Here is a 14,649-nt window from a genome sequence, read left to right on the forward strand (position 1 = left end):
TGGGATCATGACCTGAGCTGAAGGCAGATGCTTAACAACTGAGCCACCCAGGCACCCCAAGGGCTATATTTCAAAGACTGGTGAAGAATGGCAGGAGAACACTGGCCAGCATCACTCTGGCTCAAGTACAGAAGTGATTAGGGCACCTGCCGTACGTCACTGGGACAGCCCCCCATTATCCCAGCCACTCAGTTCAAAGAATTCTGAGTCCTGTTCAGTTAGTCTCCTGATCAAATGAAAATGGGATTTTCATTTCTTACCTAGTGCACCTTTTGTTTGAACTTCTTAGAAGGAGCATGGATTACTTTTACGACAACCTCCAAAAATAGTAATGTTTTAAAGTTCTTTGACGGTTTCCCATTATCCAGAACCCAAACCCCTTACAACAGTGGTTCAGGTTCTTTGAAATCTGTCTCTCTAAACTCCTATACCTTCAGTATCCCCCCAGAGAAGCTGCGCCTCAAGCACAACCGCCCACATGCTGGCCCATCAGTATTCATTCGGCAGCTGTCTGTTGAGTGTTGTGTGTGTGCTAAGCAATATTTTAGGAGCTGTGGTCATGACCACAAACAAATACCCTGGCTTTGGTGGGACTTACATTCCAGTGAATCTCTCTGTTCCATGTGTTAACTTGTATTGCTCTCTCTTCCTGACCTGTCTTCTCATTCTCATTTTCCTCTGGTCTTGGTTCAAACACTGCATCTCCTGTGAGGTCCCCAGGGTGACTCTCCGTCAGAGGGAATGGCCAGTTCCTCCAAGCATCCTTGCTTCCTGCCCGTGCGTTCATAGCACCTCTCCCTGGGATCTGTACATGGGGCACAGCCAGGGTACTGAAGAAATAGAGCTGGACTTGGATGGCTTTGACTCGGCCTCTTTGAGAACTGGACCAATACAAGCTCTCTCCTCACAGGCTTGTCATGAGACAGGAAGGAGGCGCATGCCCAAAATATTGAGCAGAGTTGGAGGTCAGCCTTACTTTCTGAATGAACAACTATAACTGCAATGATGTTTTGGATTTATGTAAAGAATTATGTGGCACTGGGGCACCTGGGTGGCTCAGTCGGTTAAGCATCTGCTTTCAGCTCGGGTCATGATCTCAGGGTCCTGGGATGGAGCCCCGCATCAGGCTCTCTGCTCAGCAGGGAGCCTGCTCCTCCATCTTCTGTGCTTACCTACTCTCTCATTCTCTCTCTCTCAAATAAATCAAAAAAAGAATTATCTGGCACCCACATGAGAACTTGTTCCCAGTGAATATTTCTTGAATCTGTTCAGAGTGTCACCTGAATGTTGTTTGGGAATTATATTCTTTTTCAGGTATTCCATTTACAAGGACCCAGCGGGCTGGCTGAATATTAATCCCATCAATGGGACCGTTGACACCACAGCCGTGCTGGACCGTGAGTCGCCCTTTGTCCACAACAGCGTGTACACTGCCCTCTTCCTAGCCATCGACAGTGGTGAGTACTTTCTAAAATGCTACCGAGTGTATACTTTTCTGTTATAAATGCATCTTTACATTTTACGTTTCTTCTGGTAACACCCAGAGGTGTTCTTGGGAAGAATAGAATTGTGTAGAGGCAGGGAAGGCAAACATTTAAACATACAGTAAGTCAGTAATACCCCCAAAGCCTGGAATTCTCCGGTCTTTGTCCAATTAGAGGTCAGAGTGGGGAGCTCACGGTCCTTTGTCTTAGGCAGGTGCCGCAGCTAGGGAGGCGCACTGATGCCTTTCATCTTGGCATCATGCCCGCAACTGTGGGACAGTTCTTTCTCTTAGGGCAAGTTGAAAGACAGTCCCAGAGGACATCACCGAACTTGACAGCTGAATTGTCCCACAGCTTTTATCCTGTTACCCCAGGCGACTGTGGAAAGACATCAGGTGCGCTCTGCTTGGAGCTTCCTAATCACAGAACAATGGCTTTTCATTCAAAAGCTACTAATGTAACATCCACAGACTGTTCTAGACGCCGGGGTACAGCAGTGAACCAACAAGAACGGCTGTCTTTGTGCAGCTGACACTCCCATGGAGAAAGGAAGCAAATTGAGTAAAATACATAATATACTTTTTGGGAAAAAGAGAAGCATACGATGTATGTATGAAACCAGGAAGTGGATGAAAGATGGCGGACAGCAGAGAGCCGCAGCTGTACTGAGGCAGCCCTGGGGAGCCTCGCTGCGGCCGCGACATTTGCATAAAAACATGAAGGTGGTGGAGATGGGAGCCCTGAAGTTTCTAAGGGAAGGCCAAGGAGGCCATGAGGGCTGGACCAGAGAGAGTGGGCGAGACAGGCAGGGGGTAGGGATACAGATGGTGTGGAGTCACGTGGGCCCTACACCACCCCCTGCTTTTACTGTGGGTGAGACAGGACCGCCGGGGCCGAGGCCTCAGTAGGGTACAGTATGACATCGTCACGCTGCCCTGTTGAGATCAGACATAGGGGACAAGGGCACAAGTATGGGAGACTGGTGACAACCTCGGTATGAGGGTAAACTGGGCTGATAACAGGGAAAGGATGAGAAGTCAGATCCTGGAGGTAGTCTACTTTAGACACAAAGCTAATAGGATCTGCCATGGGCTGAGATGGGGGAGTCAGGATTGGTCTCGGTGTTTGTAAACAGAGATGTCCATTGTGTCAATCACACCAGAAGTTTTGCTCTCCCTCTTATTCCAAAAAGCCAGTTGCTTGTGGCTAAAGATTCTATTTGAGTCGCATATATGAAAGTGAATATTCACAGGGCCTTTGGTATGTGCCCTCGTGATGCACAGTAACAGGTAAACTAAGACTTCTCAGACCCCATCTCCATATGCTGGGGACTCACATGCAAACCACATACTAGACCAGTGTCTGACAAACACACAATCAAGATGGCAGGCAATAGGCAGAGAAGGCTTCACAACGAAGTCAGCCTTTGAGTTTGGCCTGGAAGGGCAGGTAGGATTTGGGTAAGTGTCAGGGGAGGAGGCAGAGGGGCCTGAGAATACAGAGCAGAGGAATCAAAACTGGAAGGGAGTGTGGTGTGGGACGTAAGAGAGGGAGAGAGAAGAGCCGCATCCACTCTGTGTAGAAAAGTGGAAATCTATTTGGATGTACATTGAAAAGTCCTGTCTTCCAAGCATCGCAACATCCAGACAAGTCTTGCTGGAGCCGGCAGCCAAAAGATCGCCTTAGTTTTCGAGGAAGAAATTGCATGATGAAATAGCCCACAGACATTCATCCACACGCACTGTGCTTGGTCCCGGAGTCTCGGAGTTGAATAATTCATGGTTCCTGTGCTCCATGTGCTAATGAGTGATTTGGGGAGTTAGGCCAGTAAGCGCAAGACTACAGAGCAATGTTATCCCTATTCTGATGGACCTAAGCCCAGAGGAGCCCCTGGTCCTCCCTTGGGGGTGGCCACAGGGAGCTTATTGGTTACGGGGATAAGGATAAGTTGAGAAAAGATAATGCACTTTTGTCATTCCATCCCCATTTCTTTTTTCTCTTAATGCCAGTACAGCTAACCTACAGAATGACATTAGCTCCACGTGTCCAATATAGCGATTCCACACTTCCATGCATCACCCAGTGCCCCTCACAGCAAGTGGTCTCCTTAATCCCCAGCACCCTTTGCACCCCGGCCCCCACCTCCCCTCTGGTTACCATCAGTTTGTTCTCCATAGTTAAGGGTCTGTTTCTTGGTTCGTCTCTCTCTTTTTTTCCCTTTTGCTCATTTGCTTTGTTTCTTACATTCCACATAGGAGTGAGATCATACGGTATTTGTCTTTCTCTGACTGATCTCGCTTAGTGTTATAGTCTCTAGATCCATACATGTCAGTGCAAATGGCAAGATTTCATTCTCTCTGTTGGCTCCCTAGTGTTCCATTGTGTATACAGACCACATCTTCTTTATCCAGTCACCAATCAGTGAACCCCTGGGCGGCTTCCTTATCTTGGCTATTGTAAATAATGCTGCTATAAACATAGGGGTGCATGTAGCCCTTTGAATTAGTGTTTTTGTATTTTTGAGGGGTACCACCAACAGTGCATGAGAGCTCCTTTCTCTCCACATCCTCACCACCACCTGTTGTTTCTTGTGTCTTTGATTTTAGCCATTCTGACAGGTGTGAGCATCTCATTGTGATTTTGATGATGATTTGTGATGTTGAGCATCTTTTCATGTGTCTGTTGGCCATCAATATACCTTCTTTGGGGAAAAAAATGCCTATTCACGTCTTCTACCCATTTTTAATTGGATTATTTGGTTTTTGGATGTGGAGTTGTATTGGTTCTTTATACATTTTGGGTACTAACCCTTTATTGGATATGTCATTTGCCAATATCTTCTCTCAGTCAGTAGGTTGCCTTTTAGTTTTGTTAATGAGAAAAGGCAAGGCATTCTAAAAGAGAAGCCTGGAAGAATATGGATAGGTAGCACACTGAGAAGGCTTGCATGGTAGGCTCCACATGTATGAAGCTAAGAACAGAGAGTTGGCCAAGCACCTACTGCTCTAAGGTTGGTACTAGGCCTTGTGTTGAATGCCTGGCTGCTCTCACAGTGCCTGCTTTAGAGCAGGCATTCAACAGATCTGCAGAATAGATCCCAAACTAGATCATGAAATGCTCCATATGCTATGCCAAAGGGTTTGATCTGATTACGATTAATCTTTGGGCTTTAGAAAGATAACCCCCAGTGTAGAAAATGCACAATGATGATGTGGGAGGCAGGCAGGCATTCTAATGCTGGGGCAGAAATCAGGGTAAGGGAAGCATGAAGCAGTGAAGTGACTTCAGATGGAGCGAGTCTAGAGTCAGGAAGTACACTGAAAGCCATAGCTGGTGTCTTAGTTGCAAGAGTTAAGTTGTGCCTGGTGGCAATAGAAATGGACCAGAGAGGATGGGTCTAGAAAACATCTGGAAGGAAGAAGCAAGACTTTGAAAAACGTACGTGCTCAACATAAAATATAAAAAGGTGATATTCAGTTTTCTAGTCCAGAAACCAGGGATGATTATTCCATTGATAGAAGTGAAATGGGTTTCAAAGGATCGTTCCAATGTTGTCTTTATGGGGTGCATGTTGAGATGATGTCCCATGAGACTCCAGTAGAGGGAAGGAGGTTTTTCTTAGAGAGTCGCCCACGCAAAAGAGATGGGAGCCATCAGAACAGGTAAGTTTTGTAGAAGGAACGGGTCTAGACAGGAGTGCTAAGGTCATAAACAGGGGGTGACAGTAAGTCAAGAATGTTTAAAATGCTGTTTGAATTTAAAAGTGCCCATTTTTAGTATCAATTAAAGCAATCATTTCAGAGTTCTGAACAGTCCCTGTACTTGCAGAGAAAATACTCAGCTAAGAACAGCATAAAGAAAGGTGGAAATACAGCGAATACAGTTGTCATTGCCTTGAGATATTTTATGCAATTATTCATCAAAAACAAACAAACCAACCTGGAAGTGAAGTACACTTTAATTTTTGCGGCAACAAGAGCCTTCTCTCCAGGTATCACTAGGCAATCTGCTTCTAGACTCTGAGGCTCAGTTTCCACTTCTACAAAATGAGGAAGATAATTCCTACTTCGAAGGTTGTTGTGAGAAATGAGAAAGAGAAGTGCCATCCCCTCTACACTCACCATCGAAGGCCATATTAAATGTTCAATAAATGTTAATCTCACCCCAGTGGGGGTTATAGAAAGGAAAGAAGAGAGCCAAGAATGGTCCGAAGAAAAATATAGTGTGAAATCTCCTTTTTGTCTAACTCTTTTAATACTAATACCAAACAACCAAATTCAAAATCTGGTGTCACAGATGTTTCCAAAAGGACGAAATGTCCCTGAAGAGGTAAGGATAAATAGAAAACAGGTTGGCATTAATATACACAACCATCATTAGAGATGATAATCTTGAACAAGGCCCAAAAGACTTAGAGTAAAAAGAGCATGAATTTTAAAAGACCTCATGAATCAAAGGAACTTTTGTTTGAAGCCTTTTTGTCTCACTGAAAACTTCTCTCTAGGTATTATGTTGAACCAGGAAAAACCAACACGTACCTATTAGATCAAAGTTAATAGTGTAACTGATGTCTCAATTTTAGACAAAGGAAGCATTTGATTTTATTTACTTTATAGAAATACAGTGTATTTGATGGAATGAAAGAATACAGATTTTTTTTTTTTTTGTCATATCACACTAGGAAAGCTAAAGCAGAATAAAAGGATTTTCTCCAAACAAAGAGTCACTTAGGAATTGATATCAAAACATGCTGATAAAAGATATGTGTGTAGGATCTTCCAAATAGGAAGTAGTAGATTACTGTCCCACTGCAAAAACTAGGAAAATCAGGGTAGATGACAAAAGTCTTTAATTTTAAAGGTATCAGAGAGTTGCAGAAGCCAGGAAGCCTCGATCAACGAAAATATCAACAAGGAAAGAAGCATCCTAAAAAAAAGTATAAGACAGCTAGCCATTTCTTCTCTCTGGGGGCCTTTTCTGATTTTGGGGGGAGAGTCAGGCTTGACCCAGGCAGAGGGCCCAAAATGAAGGGAAATAAACCAGCAATCGTGGAGCTTGTGTGCCAAAGTGAAAACCTGAGGGCCCTTAAACACATGGCTGCTTTCCCCCCTCCCATGGACAAATACCCTTTAAAGGACAGAGTGAAATCTCCTGGGGTCTCACGGAAACAAGGACCTACCAGAGGAAGCCAACCTATGTTAAATGTACAAACCATTCTCTCTTTAAGACATTTGCCAGATTTCAAAGGTACAAAGTGGTGCAAGATGGGATGGCTGGTGCTGTAGTCTGAATGTTTGGGTCCCCCCCCCAAAATTCACGTGTTGAAACCTAATCCCTAGTGTGATGGCATTTTGAGGTAGGGCCTTTGGGGGATGCTTATGTCATGCAGATAGAAGCCTTTGTAAGTAGGATGAATGCTCTTATAAAAGAGACCCTAAAGAGTGCCTCTGCCCCTCCTGCCATATGAGGACACAGCAAGAAGACTCTGTGTTGAAAATCACAAATCACTGCTAAGAGAAATTTTAATCCTATTAAATAGAGAGATATACCACGTTCATGGATTGGCAGTCTCAATGCTACTGAAATGTGAATTCTCTCCAAACTGACGTAAATGTTTTAACATGATACAGAGCAGAATTCCAGGTCTCTGTTTTGAGGTGAAGGAGAGGAAGTGGATTGTAAAATTCATATGGAAATCTAAGGCACTAACAATAGCCAAGGCAATCTTGAAGAATACATTGGAAGACTTACACCATGATATATTCTGACCTATTAGAAAGAAAAAAAAAAACAGTAAATAAAAATTATGTGATGTTTGCACAAAGACAGGAAAAAACTGATCAGTGAAGTAGATTGGAGAGTTTAGAAGCCGATAACCCACACACACAGTCCATTTGTCACTAGGACATGGTGGCTTCAAACAAGAAAGCACGGTCTCTGCAATAAAAGTACTGGGTTAATTGAATATGCATATGAAAAAATCTATCCTGCCCCTTCTCTTAGACCACAAACAATATACAATACTGAACTCTAAATATATTATGAGCCAAAAAGTAAAATAATATCTCTTGTAGAGAAAAACATATGACAACATAATTGGTATCCTTGACAGAGTTGAAAGATTTTGCAACCAAGACACAAACATATTCACCACAAAAAGAGGTAAAAAATGGCAGATTATGTTAGAATTAAAAACTTCAGTTCAAGGGGTATCATTAAAAAAGCAATAAAGGTAACCCACAAAGTAGAAGGTATTTATAATACAAAGAAATCCTACCATCTGTAAGCAAAAGATACAACCCAAAGCAACACAGGGAAGGAACTGGAACAGGCACTTCTACAAATGCCAGCAACACAGAAGAGATGCACAACTTCATTAATCAAAGAAATAAAAAGTAATTTGTGTAGCTATAAATTAAAATGCAAATTAATCCAGAAAATACAATGACATCGAGAAGCACAGTGACATACCCACAAAATAGTTGATCTGGCCGATGAAACACATCAAGAGTTGGCAAGGATATAAAATAATTGGAAGTCTCCTGTCCAGCTGATAGAGGGGTAAGTTGGTAACACCACTTTGGAAACCGGAAGTATCAACTAAGGCTTAAACTTTGTCCACCCTATGATCCAGGAATTACACAGCTATTTATACAACGGAATTGTGGCTGTACATTCACCAAAACACATGTGCCAGAATGTGAATAACAACAGTATTCATCGTAGCCCCCAAACTGGAAGATATTCAGATGCCCTCAAAGAGTGGAATAGGTCGATTGTGGAACGTTCACACAATTGAATCTGTACGACATGGAGAATGAATGATCTGCAACTCTTCACAGCAACACAGATGAATCTCAGAAACATAGCACTGAACCACAAAAGGCCGGTCAGAAGACCACATCCTGAACGATTCCATCTATGAAAAGCTGAAACACAAGCAAAGGTCATCACCCCAGCTAGCTTGTCCGGTGGATGTGTTTCTTGATCCTCTCGTATTGGACGACGCGGGTGGGTTCAGATTGCAAAAACTCTTTAAGCTGTATATTTTAGAAACATAAGTGTTTCTCTATTCCAATAAAAACTAAGCAAAACACACACACACACACACAACTGCTCAGAGAGTGTGTACTGGGCCCACTGTCCCTTCCCCAGGAGGGCTGTAACCTTTCATGCATTCTCCAAGTACCTGCGTGCCCTAGAGTCAGACTCTTGACATCCTCCTGCTCTGTGGAAGGACAGTCTCCGCTGCTGATGGGCTGATACTGCCAGGAAAGGCGAGAGGCAGGTTGTCTGCAGAGGGAACAAAGCAAAGCTCGCATTCTCAGGTCGCCCATGATATTTTGCAAAAGGCAGAAGACCTGCCATCTTCTTTTCCTACACACCACTCTGCATATCCAGTTAAGAACAATGACCAGGCAACACCAACAGAGAGTTTTCTTTCAGGTACCTCTTAGAGATTGGAGACTGTGGGATCAGGATGAAGGAATACAAAATGACAGAATCAGGGCTGGAAATCTGTTCTGGGGTTAAGAGAAAAAAAAAATCTTTGGACCTATTTGCTTGGGTCGCCAAGCAAATGCCTGGGTTTAGATAATTTGGGGAGGAAAGGCACTTTGGTCCGTTCCTACGAAGAACGGCTAGGTTGTAACCTACAGGACAGGCAAGGGTATACCAGGTACTTTTCATAAACTGTTAACAATTTTAATGAGTTACAAATCACCTAATAGTGTGGTCCCATTATAACTGAAATGCTTCTGTTTTGCTAAACCCAGAACTAGCTGTAGTTCAATGATTGGAAAAATAAAGCATTTAATCCTGTAGACTAATAAGGTATGACCTTTTGTGTTGGCAAGCATTTTATCTTTGGAGATGAATATCATCATTTACCTGATGTGGTCCAGGTTTTCTGAAAAGGTTAAGATAGTGCCTTTCAGAGCACAGGAACTCTTCTGTTAAAGACTTCAGTGAACACAGAATGGCTAGACTTTCTTTAAAAGGGGGGTGGGGTGGGTAATAATAACTATTAAGGAAAATACCAAGAGGGAGAGAGAACATTCGAGAATGTAGTAAGATGGGATCCCTTTGGGGATGTGCTGACAATGGAGCAAACAGCAGCAATTAACACTGGGCCAATCCCTGTGTGATTATCGCTCCTGCTCAGGTAATCACCAGAAAGGTCAAATGTTAGTCTCACTGTCTCATGTGGGCTGAAAACTGTCACAAGCAATTTCTCCTAAGAGTTCTGGAATCCCACAGGCCCTGGTCATGGGCGGGAAAGGCAGGGCCAGCTGCTGATACCGGGCTTACCGTCTTTTGCTCAGAATTCCATTAGGCTGGCCCTCCTGCCTTCTTCTTCCCCATAACCTCATCTTTCTCCCCCTCCTTCTGTTCTCCAGTTGTACATGCCTCAGCGTTCCATGACTGTTATCAATGGCCCTCATGGCCTCAGAGAAGATCTAAGTCATGACTCTAAACACTAAAGACAAATATTTTCTTCAGGGGAGCCCAAGTGCCCTTGCTCCCAACACCCATGCTTTGCAGCGAGTTTAAAGGAAAAAGGTAGCAGTGGGGAGGTGGGGGAGCAGGGATCCGTTCTGGTTCTTCCTGGAGCTCAGTGGGTGTGAGATAGTTGGAGGCAGGAAGCCCAGACTATCTTCAGCGTCCCTATTAAGTCTTGCTATGATTATGGAAGTGGCCCTTTCCCTATCTATTTTCATTTTGAAGAATAAGGGGAAGGATAGCATAAAAACAAGCCAAATTATCACTAAATTCGGCAGCATGTTCTCATGACTTAGCAACTCCTCTGAAGTATATTGGAGTCTGCCAGTGAAAAATGTGATGTGGGTTCCCAAGAAGACACAGATATAGAATCAGGCAGAACAGCTGTAAGATTAAAATGGAAGGCAGTGAGATGATGATTTTTCATAGACTAAGATATATCATGTCCCAACCTGCCTTTTCCCTCAGTCCCCTGTGTCGTAGATGTTCTGATCATGCCGGTTGACTCAAAATGGAAATACCATGCAGAGTACGTTGAGATTGTTTAAAAGTGGGGAGGGAGATGTTGTGCAGCCCCATTGTGAGATGCCTACCAAAAACCAAGAGCCCCAAACTGGGGACGGAGGGGACCCGAACTTCCAACAGATGCCCAGATCCGTGGTTTTTCTCTCTTTAGGGACCCACTGAGTTCTAGATTGCGTGGGGGATGCAGTAAGATCGTTTCGATTAATTCTACTTAAAATACGCTAGTTGGGATAAAATCAAGCCATTAGTTATGATGGCAACACAATTAAGCCAGTTTAACACCCCTTATCTCAGCTGTTACAGTAATTGAGGAAGAAAAATAAATTGAAGACCCAGCCATCATTCCTCGTTACTTCAAGTACCAGTAAAATATCAATCACGTCGAAAACACCCGCTTCAATTTTGCCACTGACAAAATGGCCCAATAAAAAACTCTTGAGATCGCGTAATAGAGAGACGGTGCCCAGAGTCATCTGTTGCAGCACGTGCAGTCTGCTCTCTCTGGACATGAGCCAGCTCCCCATCCTCCCTGGACCACCACAGGTGCGAGACTTAGGCACTGTCTGCCTCAGTTTCCCTCCCTGCCCGGTTGTGGTAAGGACTGGGAATCATGAATGCAAAGTTCCCAGCATCTTGTTAACACCTAACAAAGCGTTAAGCCAGCTGACTTGAACTGAGTTATGGACTGATTTCCTAAACGTATCAGCCCCCTGATGCTCGTACACCACCCACCCGGATCCCGCTCTGCGGTGCGTGCGGGTTCCTGAGTCCAGCCCTCCTGCCCCTGCTGCTGCGTCCCCACAGCACCGGTGCCCAGTCCCCCCCTTCTGTGCCTGCAACAAATTTCCTCTTTGATCAAAGCCAATCTCCTGCTTTAAAGTCTTTGACTGTCTCCCCACAAAATAGCCGTATGATTTCCTCCTCCCAGAACAAGTTCTCGCTCTCCAAAAGTATTCTCATTTCCTGCACACGCAGATGCCGTCTCCTCACAAAGCCTTCTGATCTACCACCAGGCAGTACGTCATTCAGGCCACAAACTCCCATCACCCTTTAGCCTCACGTCTCCCCACACTGGACCGTCCTACGTCAGTGTATGTGTATCTGTTCCTGCCTGGGGGCCGCTGACTTCTGCGCAGGGGCAGCCAGGCACAGGGCAGAGTCCTAGGAAATGACTGCTGATTGCGTGAATGAAATGAGACCAGCCTGTCTAACCATGACCTCCAAATCAACTCTTCTCCCTTCTTTTTTTATTTTTCTCCTCTTCTCTAAAGTCAGTAATGCAGAAACACAGCAAAAAACCAAAATGTTGAATTTTTTTAAAAAACAGCTCAGACTTCACATTACGGTCTCCTCTGAAAAGATGTTCAATTTCGAGCTAACGTGAATAATTGCCTCGGTTCTACATTTAGAATTACGCGTGGAAACCTGGCATGATAATTTTGCGAATCTACTTTCTGGCCAGGTTCTAGATTGGTTTACTATTGAATTTTTTTAAATGTCCAGTGAAATTGGCAAGCTCTCCAATAACAAAGCAATTTTCTAAATGCTTACGAATGTAAAAGCAACAAGATTCTTGTTGTCAAAGCAAAAAGCCAAAGCAAAGAGGACATGGGCAGAACGTAACAATACAAAGGATCATCTCATCTAGAAGAACCCTGGTTCGCTCCTACTTGTGAGCAACGGTACAGGTCACTGTAGAAGCCTGTTCATAGGAATTAAAAGAGGTGGTAATTCTTGGCTCACAGCAGCTTAGTGGAGGGAGTTTGCAGAGTTATCTGTAGGGAGTTGCCCCTACAGATAAGCCTCAGAAACTAGCCAGGGCACCCGCATTCTCTCGGGAACCCACACCTAAACTCATATTAAATCATCCCATCCTTCTGATTTTCCTCCCAAAATGGAGTCCTCAAGCTTCCTTGAGACATCCGCTGAGGTCTCTCTCCTTGTCGCGGGTGTGGGCTCCCTGCCCTGAGCCCCAGTTCCACGGACCCCAACCTACACATCCTTTTTTTCTCCCCTAGGTGGGACAAGGGGGGGCTGGAATACAGACAGGGTCACTGCTCCCCTCAGAACAGAAGCAATATGGAGATGGAAGCCCATGGAAGTAAGAATATATAGGACTCATGTTCAGAAAGAACAATTCATCATTAGCTTTTTCAAGTCAACCTAAATGAATTCAAAAACCCACTGATGGCCCGTTACATACCAGGCCAGAGAACAGTCCTGATGCTCAGAGCTCACGGGGCTCAGCAATGAGCTTCCTGCTTCCCAGCCCCCTGTCTCTCTTTTCCTGCATTTTCTTCTTCACGTAGGCAAACACACTTTCCTATTCCCCATATAAAACCACTTGCACTCATGCCTCCCAAAGTAGGACCCATACCGCATGCCTCTACACCCAGCTCAGGGAAGTGAGACCAAGTGGGACCAGTGATTAGAAAAATCTCCTGCGTCCCTGTACTTCACCGAGGCAGCTCGGGAAGGTCATGCTCAGATCCTAGTGTTCTGTGGGTACGAAGCCAGCCTGTCCAGCAGTGCCGAGTCCAGCGACCCTATTCCTCTGAGGGGCCTCTCTTGAGTACATGCATCTGGAAGACGTCAGCACAGGAGACATAGTCCCTTCCACACAGATGTTCACAGCAGCCTTTTTCCTATCAGACAAGAAGGTGGAAAGCACCCACGGGCCCATCCAAATATGGTCTGGCCCTGGAAGGCAGAATCACTCAGCCATAAAAAGGAAGGAAGTGATTCACGAAACAGCGTGACTGAACCCCAGAAACTTGATGCCAAGTGAAAGAAGCCAGACACAAGAGGCCACGTACTCTATGATTCCATTGATAGAAGCTTCCAGAAAACACAAATCTGTAGAGACAGAAAGTCCATCAGTGGTTGCCTAGAGCTGGACTTAAGTATGGCGAGTTCCTACAAACGGGCCCCCGGTTTCTTTTCTGGGGCGATGGAAGAAAGGTTCTAAAATTAGGTGGTAGTGATAAGCACAGCCCTGTAAATTCACCAAACATCAATTTATTGTAAAAAAAACAAACAAACAAACAAACAAATAAAAGGGTGAGAGAAAAGAAAGTTGCATCAGGGAAATATTTTTAAATCCCTGTATAACTTTTGAATTTGTTTCTGCTTCTGATTCTAATAATGGTCATGGTTATTGTAAAGCAAATTGACAAAAGAAGAGTATTATTTTAATGTCAATTACCTGGAGAGATAATCACCACTTAGGCTTCAGTATATTTCTTTCTAACCTTTCTCCATTTCTAATTATTGTTTTTTAATTAGGATTACACTATGTTTCTAGTTGTACCTCTTACTAACAAGATATTTTATATATATATGAACATCTGAGTGATTGATTCTATCAGAAAAAATCTCAGTGGGATGCTTGGGTGGCTCAATCATTAAGCGTCTGCCTTTGGCTCAGGTCATGATCCTGGGTCCTGGGATCGAGTCCCACATCGGGCTCCTTGCTCAGTGGGGAGCCTGCTTCTCCCTCTGCCTGCTGTTCTCCCTGCTTGTGCTCGCTCACTCTCTCTTTCTCTCTAATAAATAAATAAAATCTTCAAAAAAAGAAAAAGAAAAGAAAAAAATCTCAGTATTTTCTGGCTGAAGTGGAAATCCTGTTTGCTCAGGATTCTGAATAAGATAAAATAAAATAAAATACCTATGAACAAAGGTGTCCTAGATGTCAGAACGGCGGACACTCAGCCATACTCACAGGCCCTATAATGCCTTCAGCGTGGAGGTAGGTGTGTTTCTCTGGAAGCAAGACTATGGCCTTCACCAAATTCCCAAAGGGGAACCCACTTACCATTCCATTTTTTTTTTAAGATTTTATTTATTTATTTGACAGACAGAGATCACAAGTAGGCAGAGAGGCAGGCAGAGAGAGAGAGGGGGAAGCAGGCTCCCCACTGAGCAGAGAGCCCGATGCGGGGCTCAATCCCAGGACCCTGGGATCATGACCTGAGCCTAAGGCAGAGGCTTTAACCCACTGAGCCACCCAGGCGCCCCTTCCTGTTCCATTTAAAACCCACTGCCAAGAATGGTTCCTCTCTCAGGAGCCCTTCCCTCTCCTCCCCTACAAAGACAGAAACTTGCACAACCACAGGCAAATCCCTGCACTCACTGGAGG

At 44.4% G+C, this 14,649-nt stretch overlaps 1 protein-coding gene across 1 annotated transcript in view; it reads left to right on the top strand.

Moving 5' to 3' along the window:
- The window catches only part of CDH13 (cadherin 13), a 987,824-nt gene that overhangs the window by 955,535 nt on the left and 17,640 nt on the right, over positions 1–14,649 (top strand). The window contains exon 11 of the mRNA XM_059382150.1: positions 1,315–1,457. Coding sequence (XP_059238133.1) covers positions 1,315–1,457 — 143 coding nt within the window. The remainder of the gene's footprint in view (positions 1–1,314; positions 1,458–14,649) is intronic.

The sequence above is a fragment of the Mustela nigripes genome, chromosome 17, assembly GCF_022355385.1.
Source record: "Mustela nigripes isolate SB6536 chromosome 17, MUSNIG.SB6536, whole genome shotgun sequence".
Taxonomy (NCBI): domain Eukaryota; kingdom Metazoa; phylum Chordata; class Mammalia; order Carnivora; family Mustelidae; genus Mustela; species Mustela nigripes.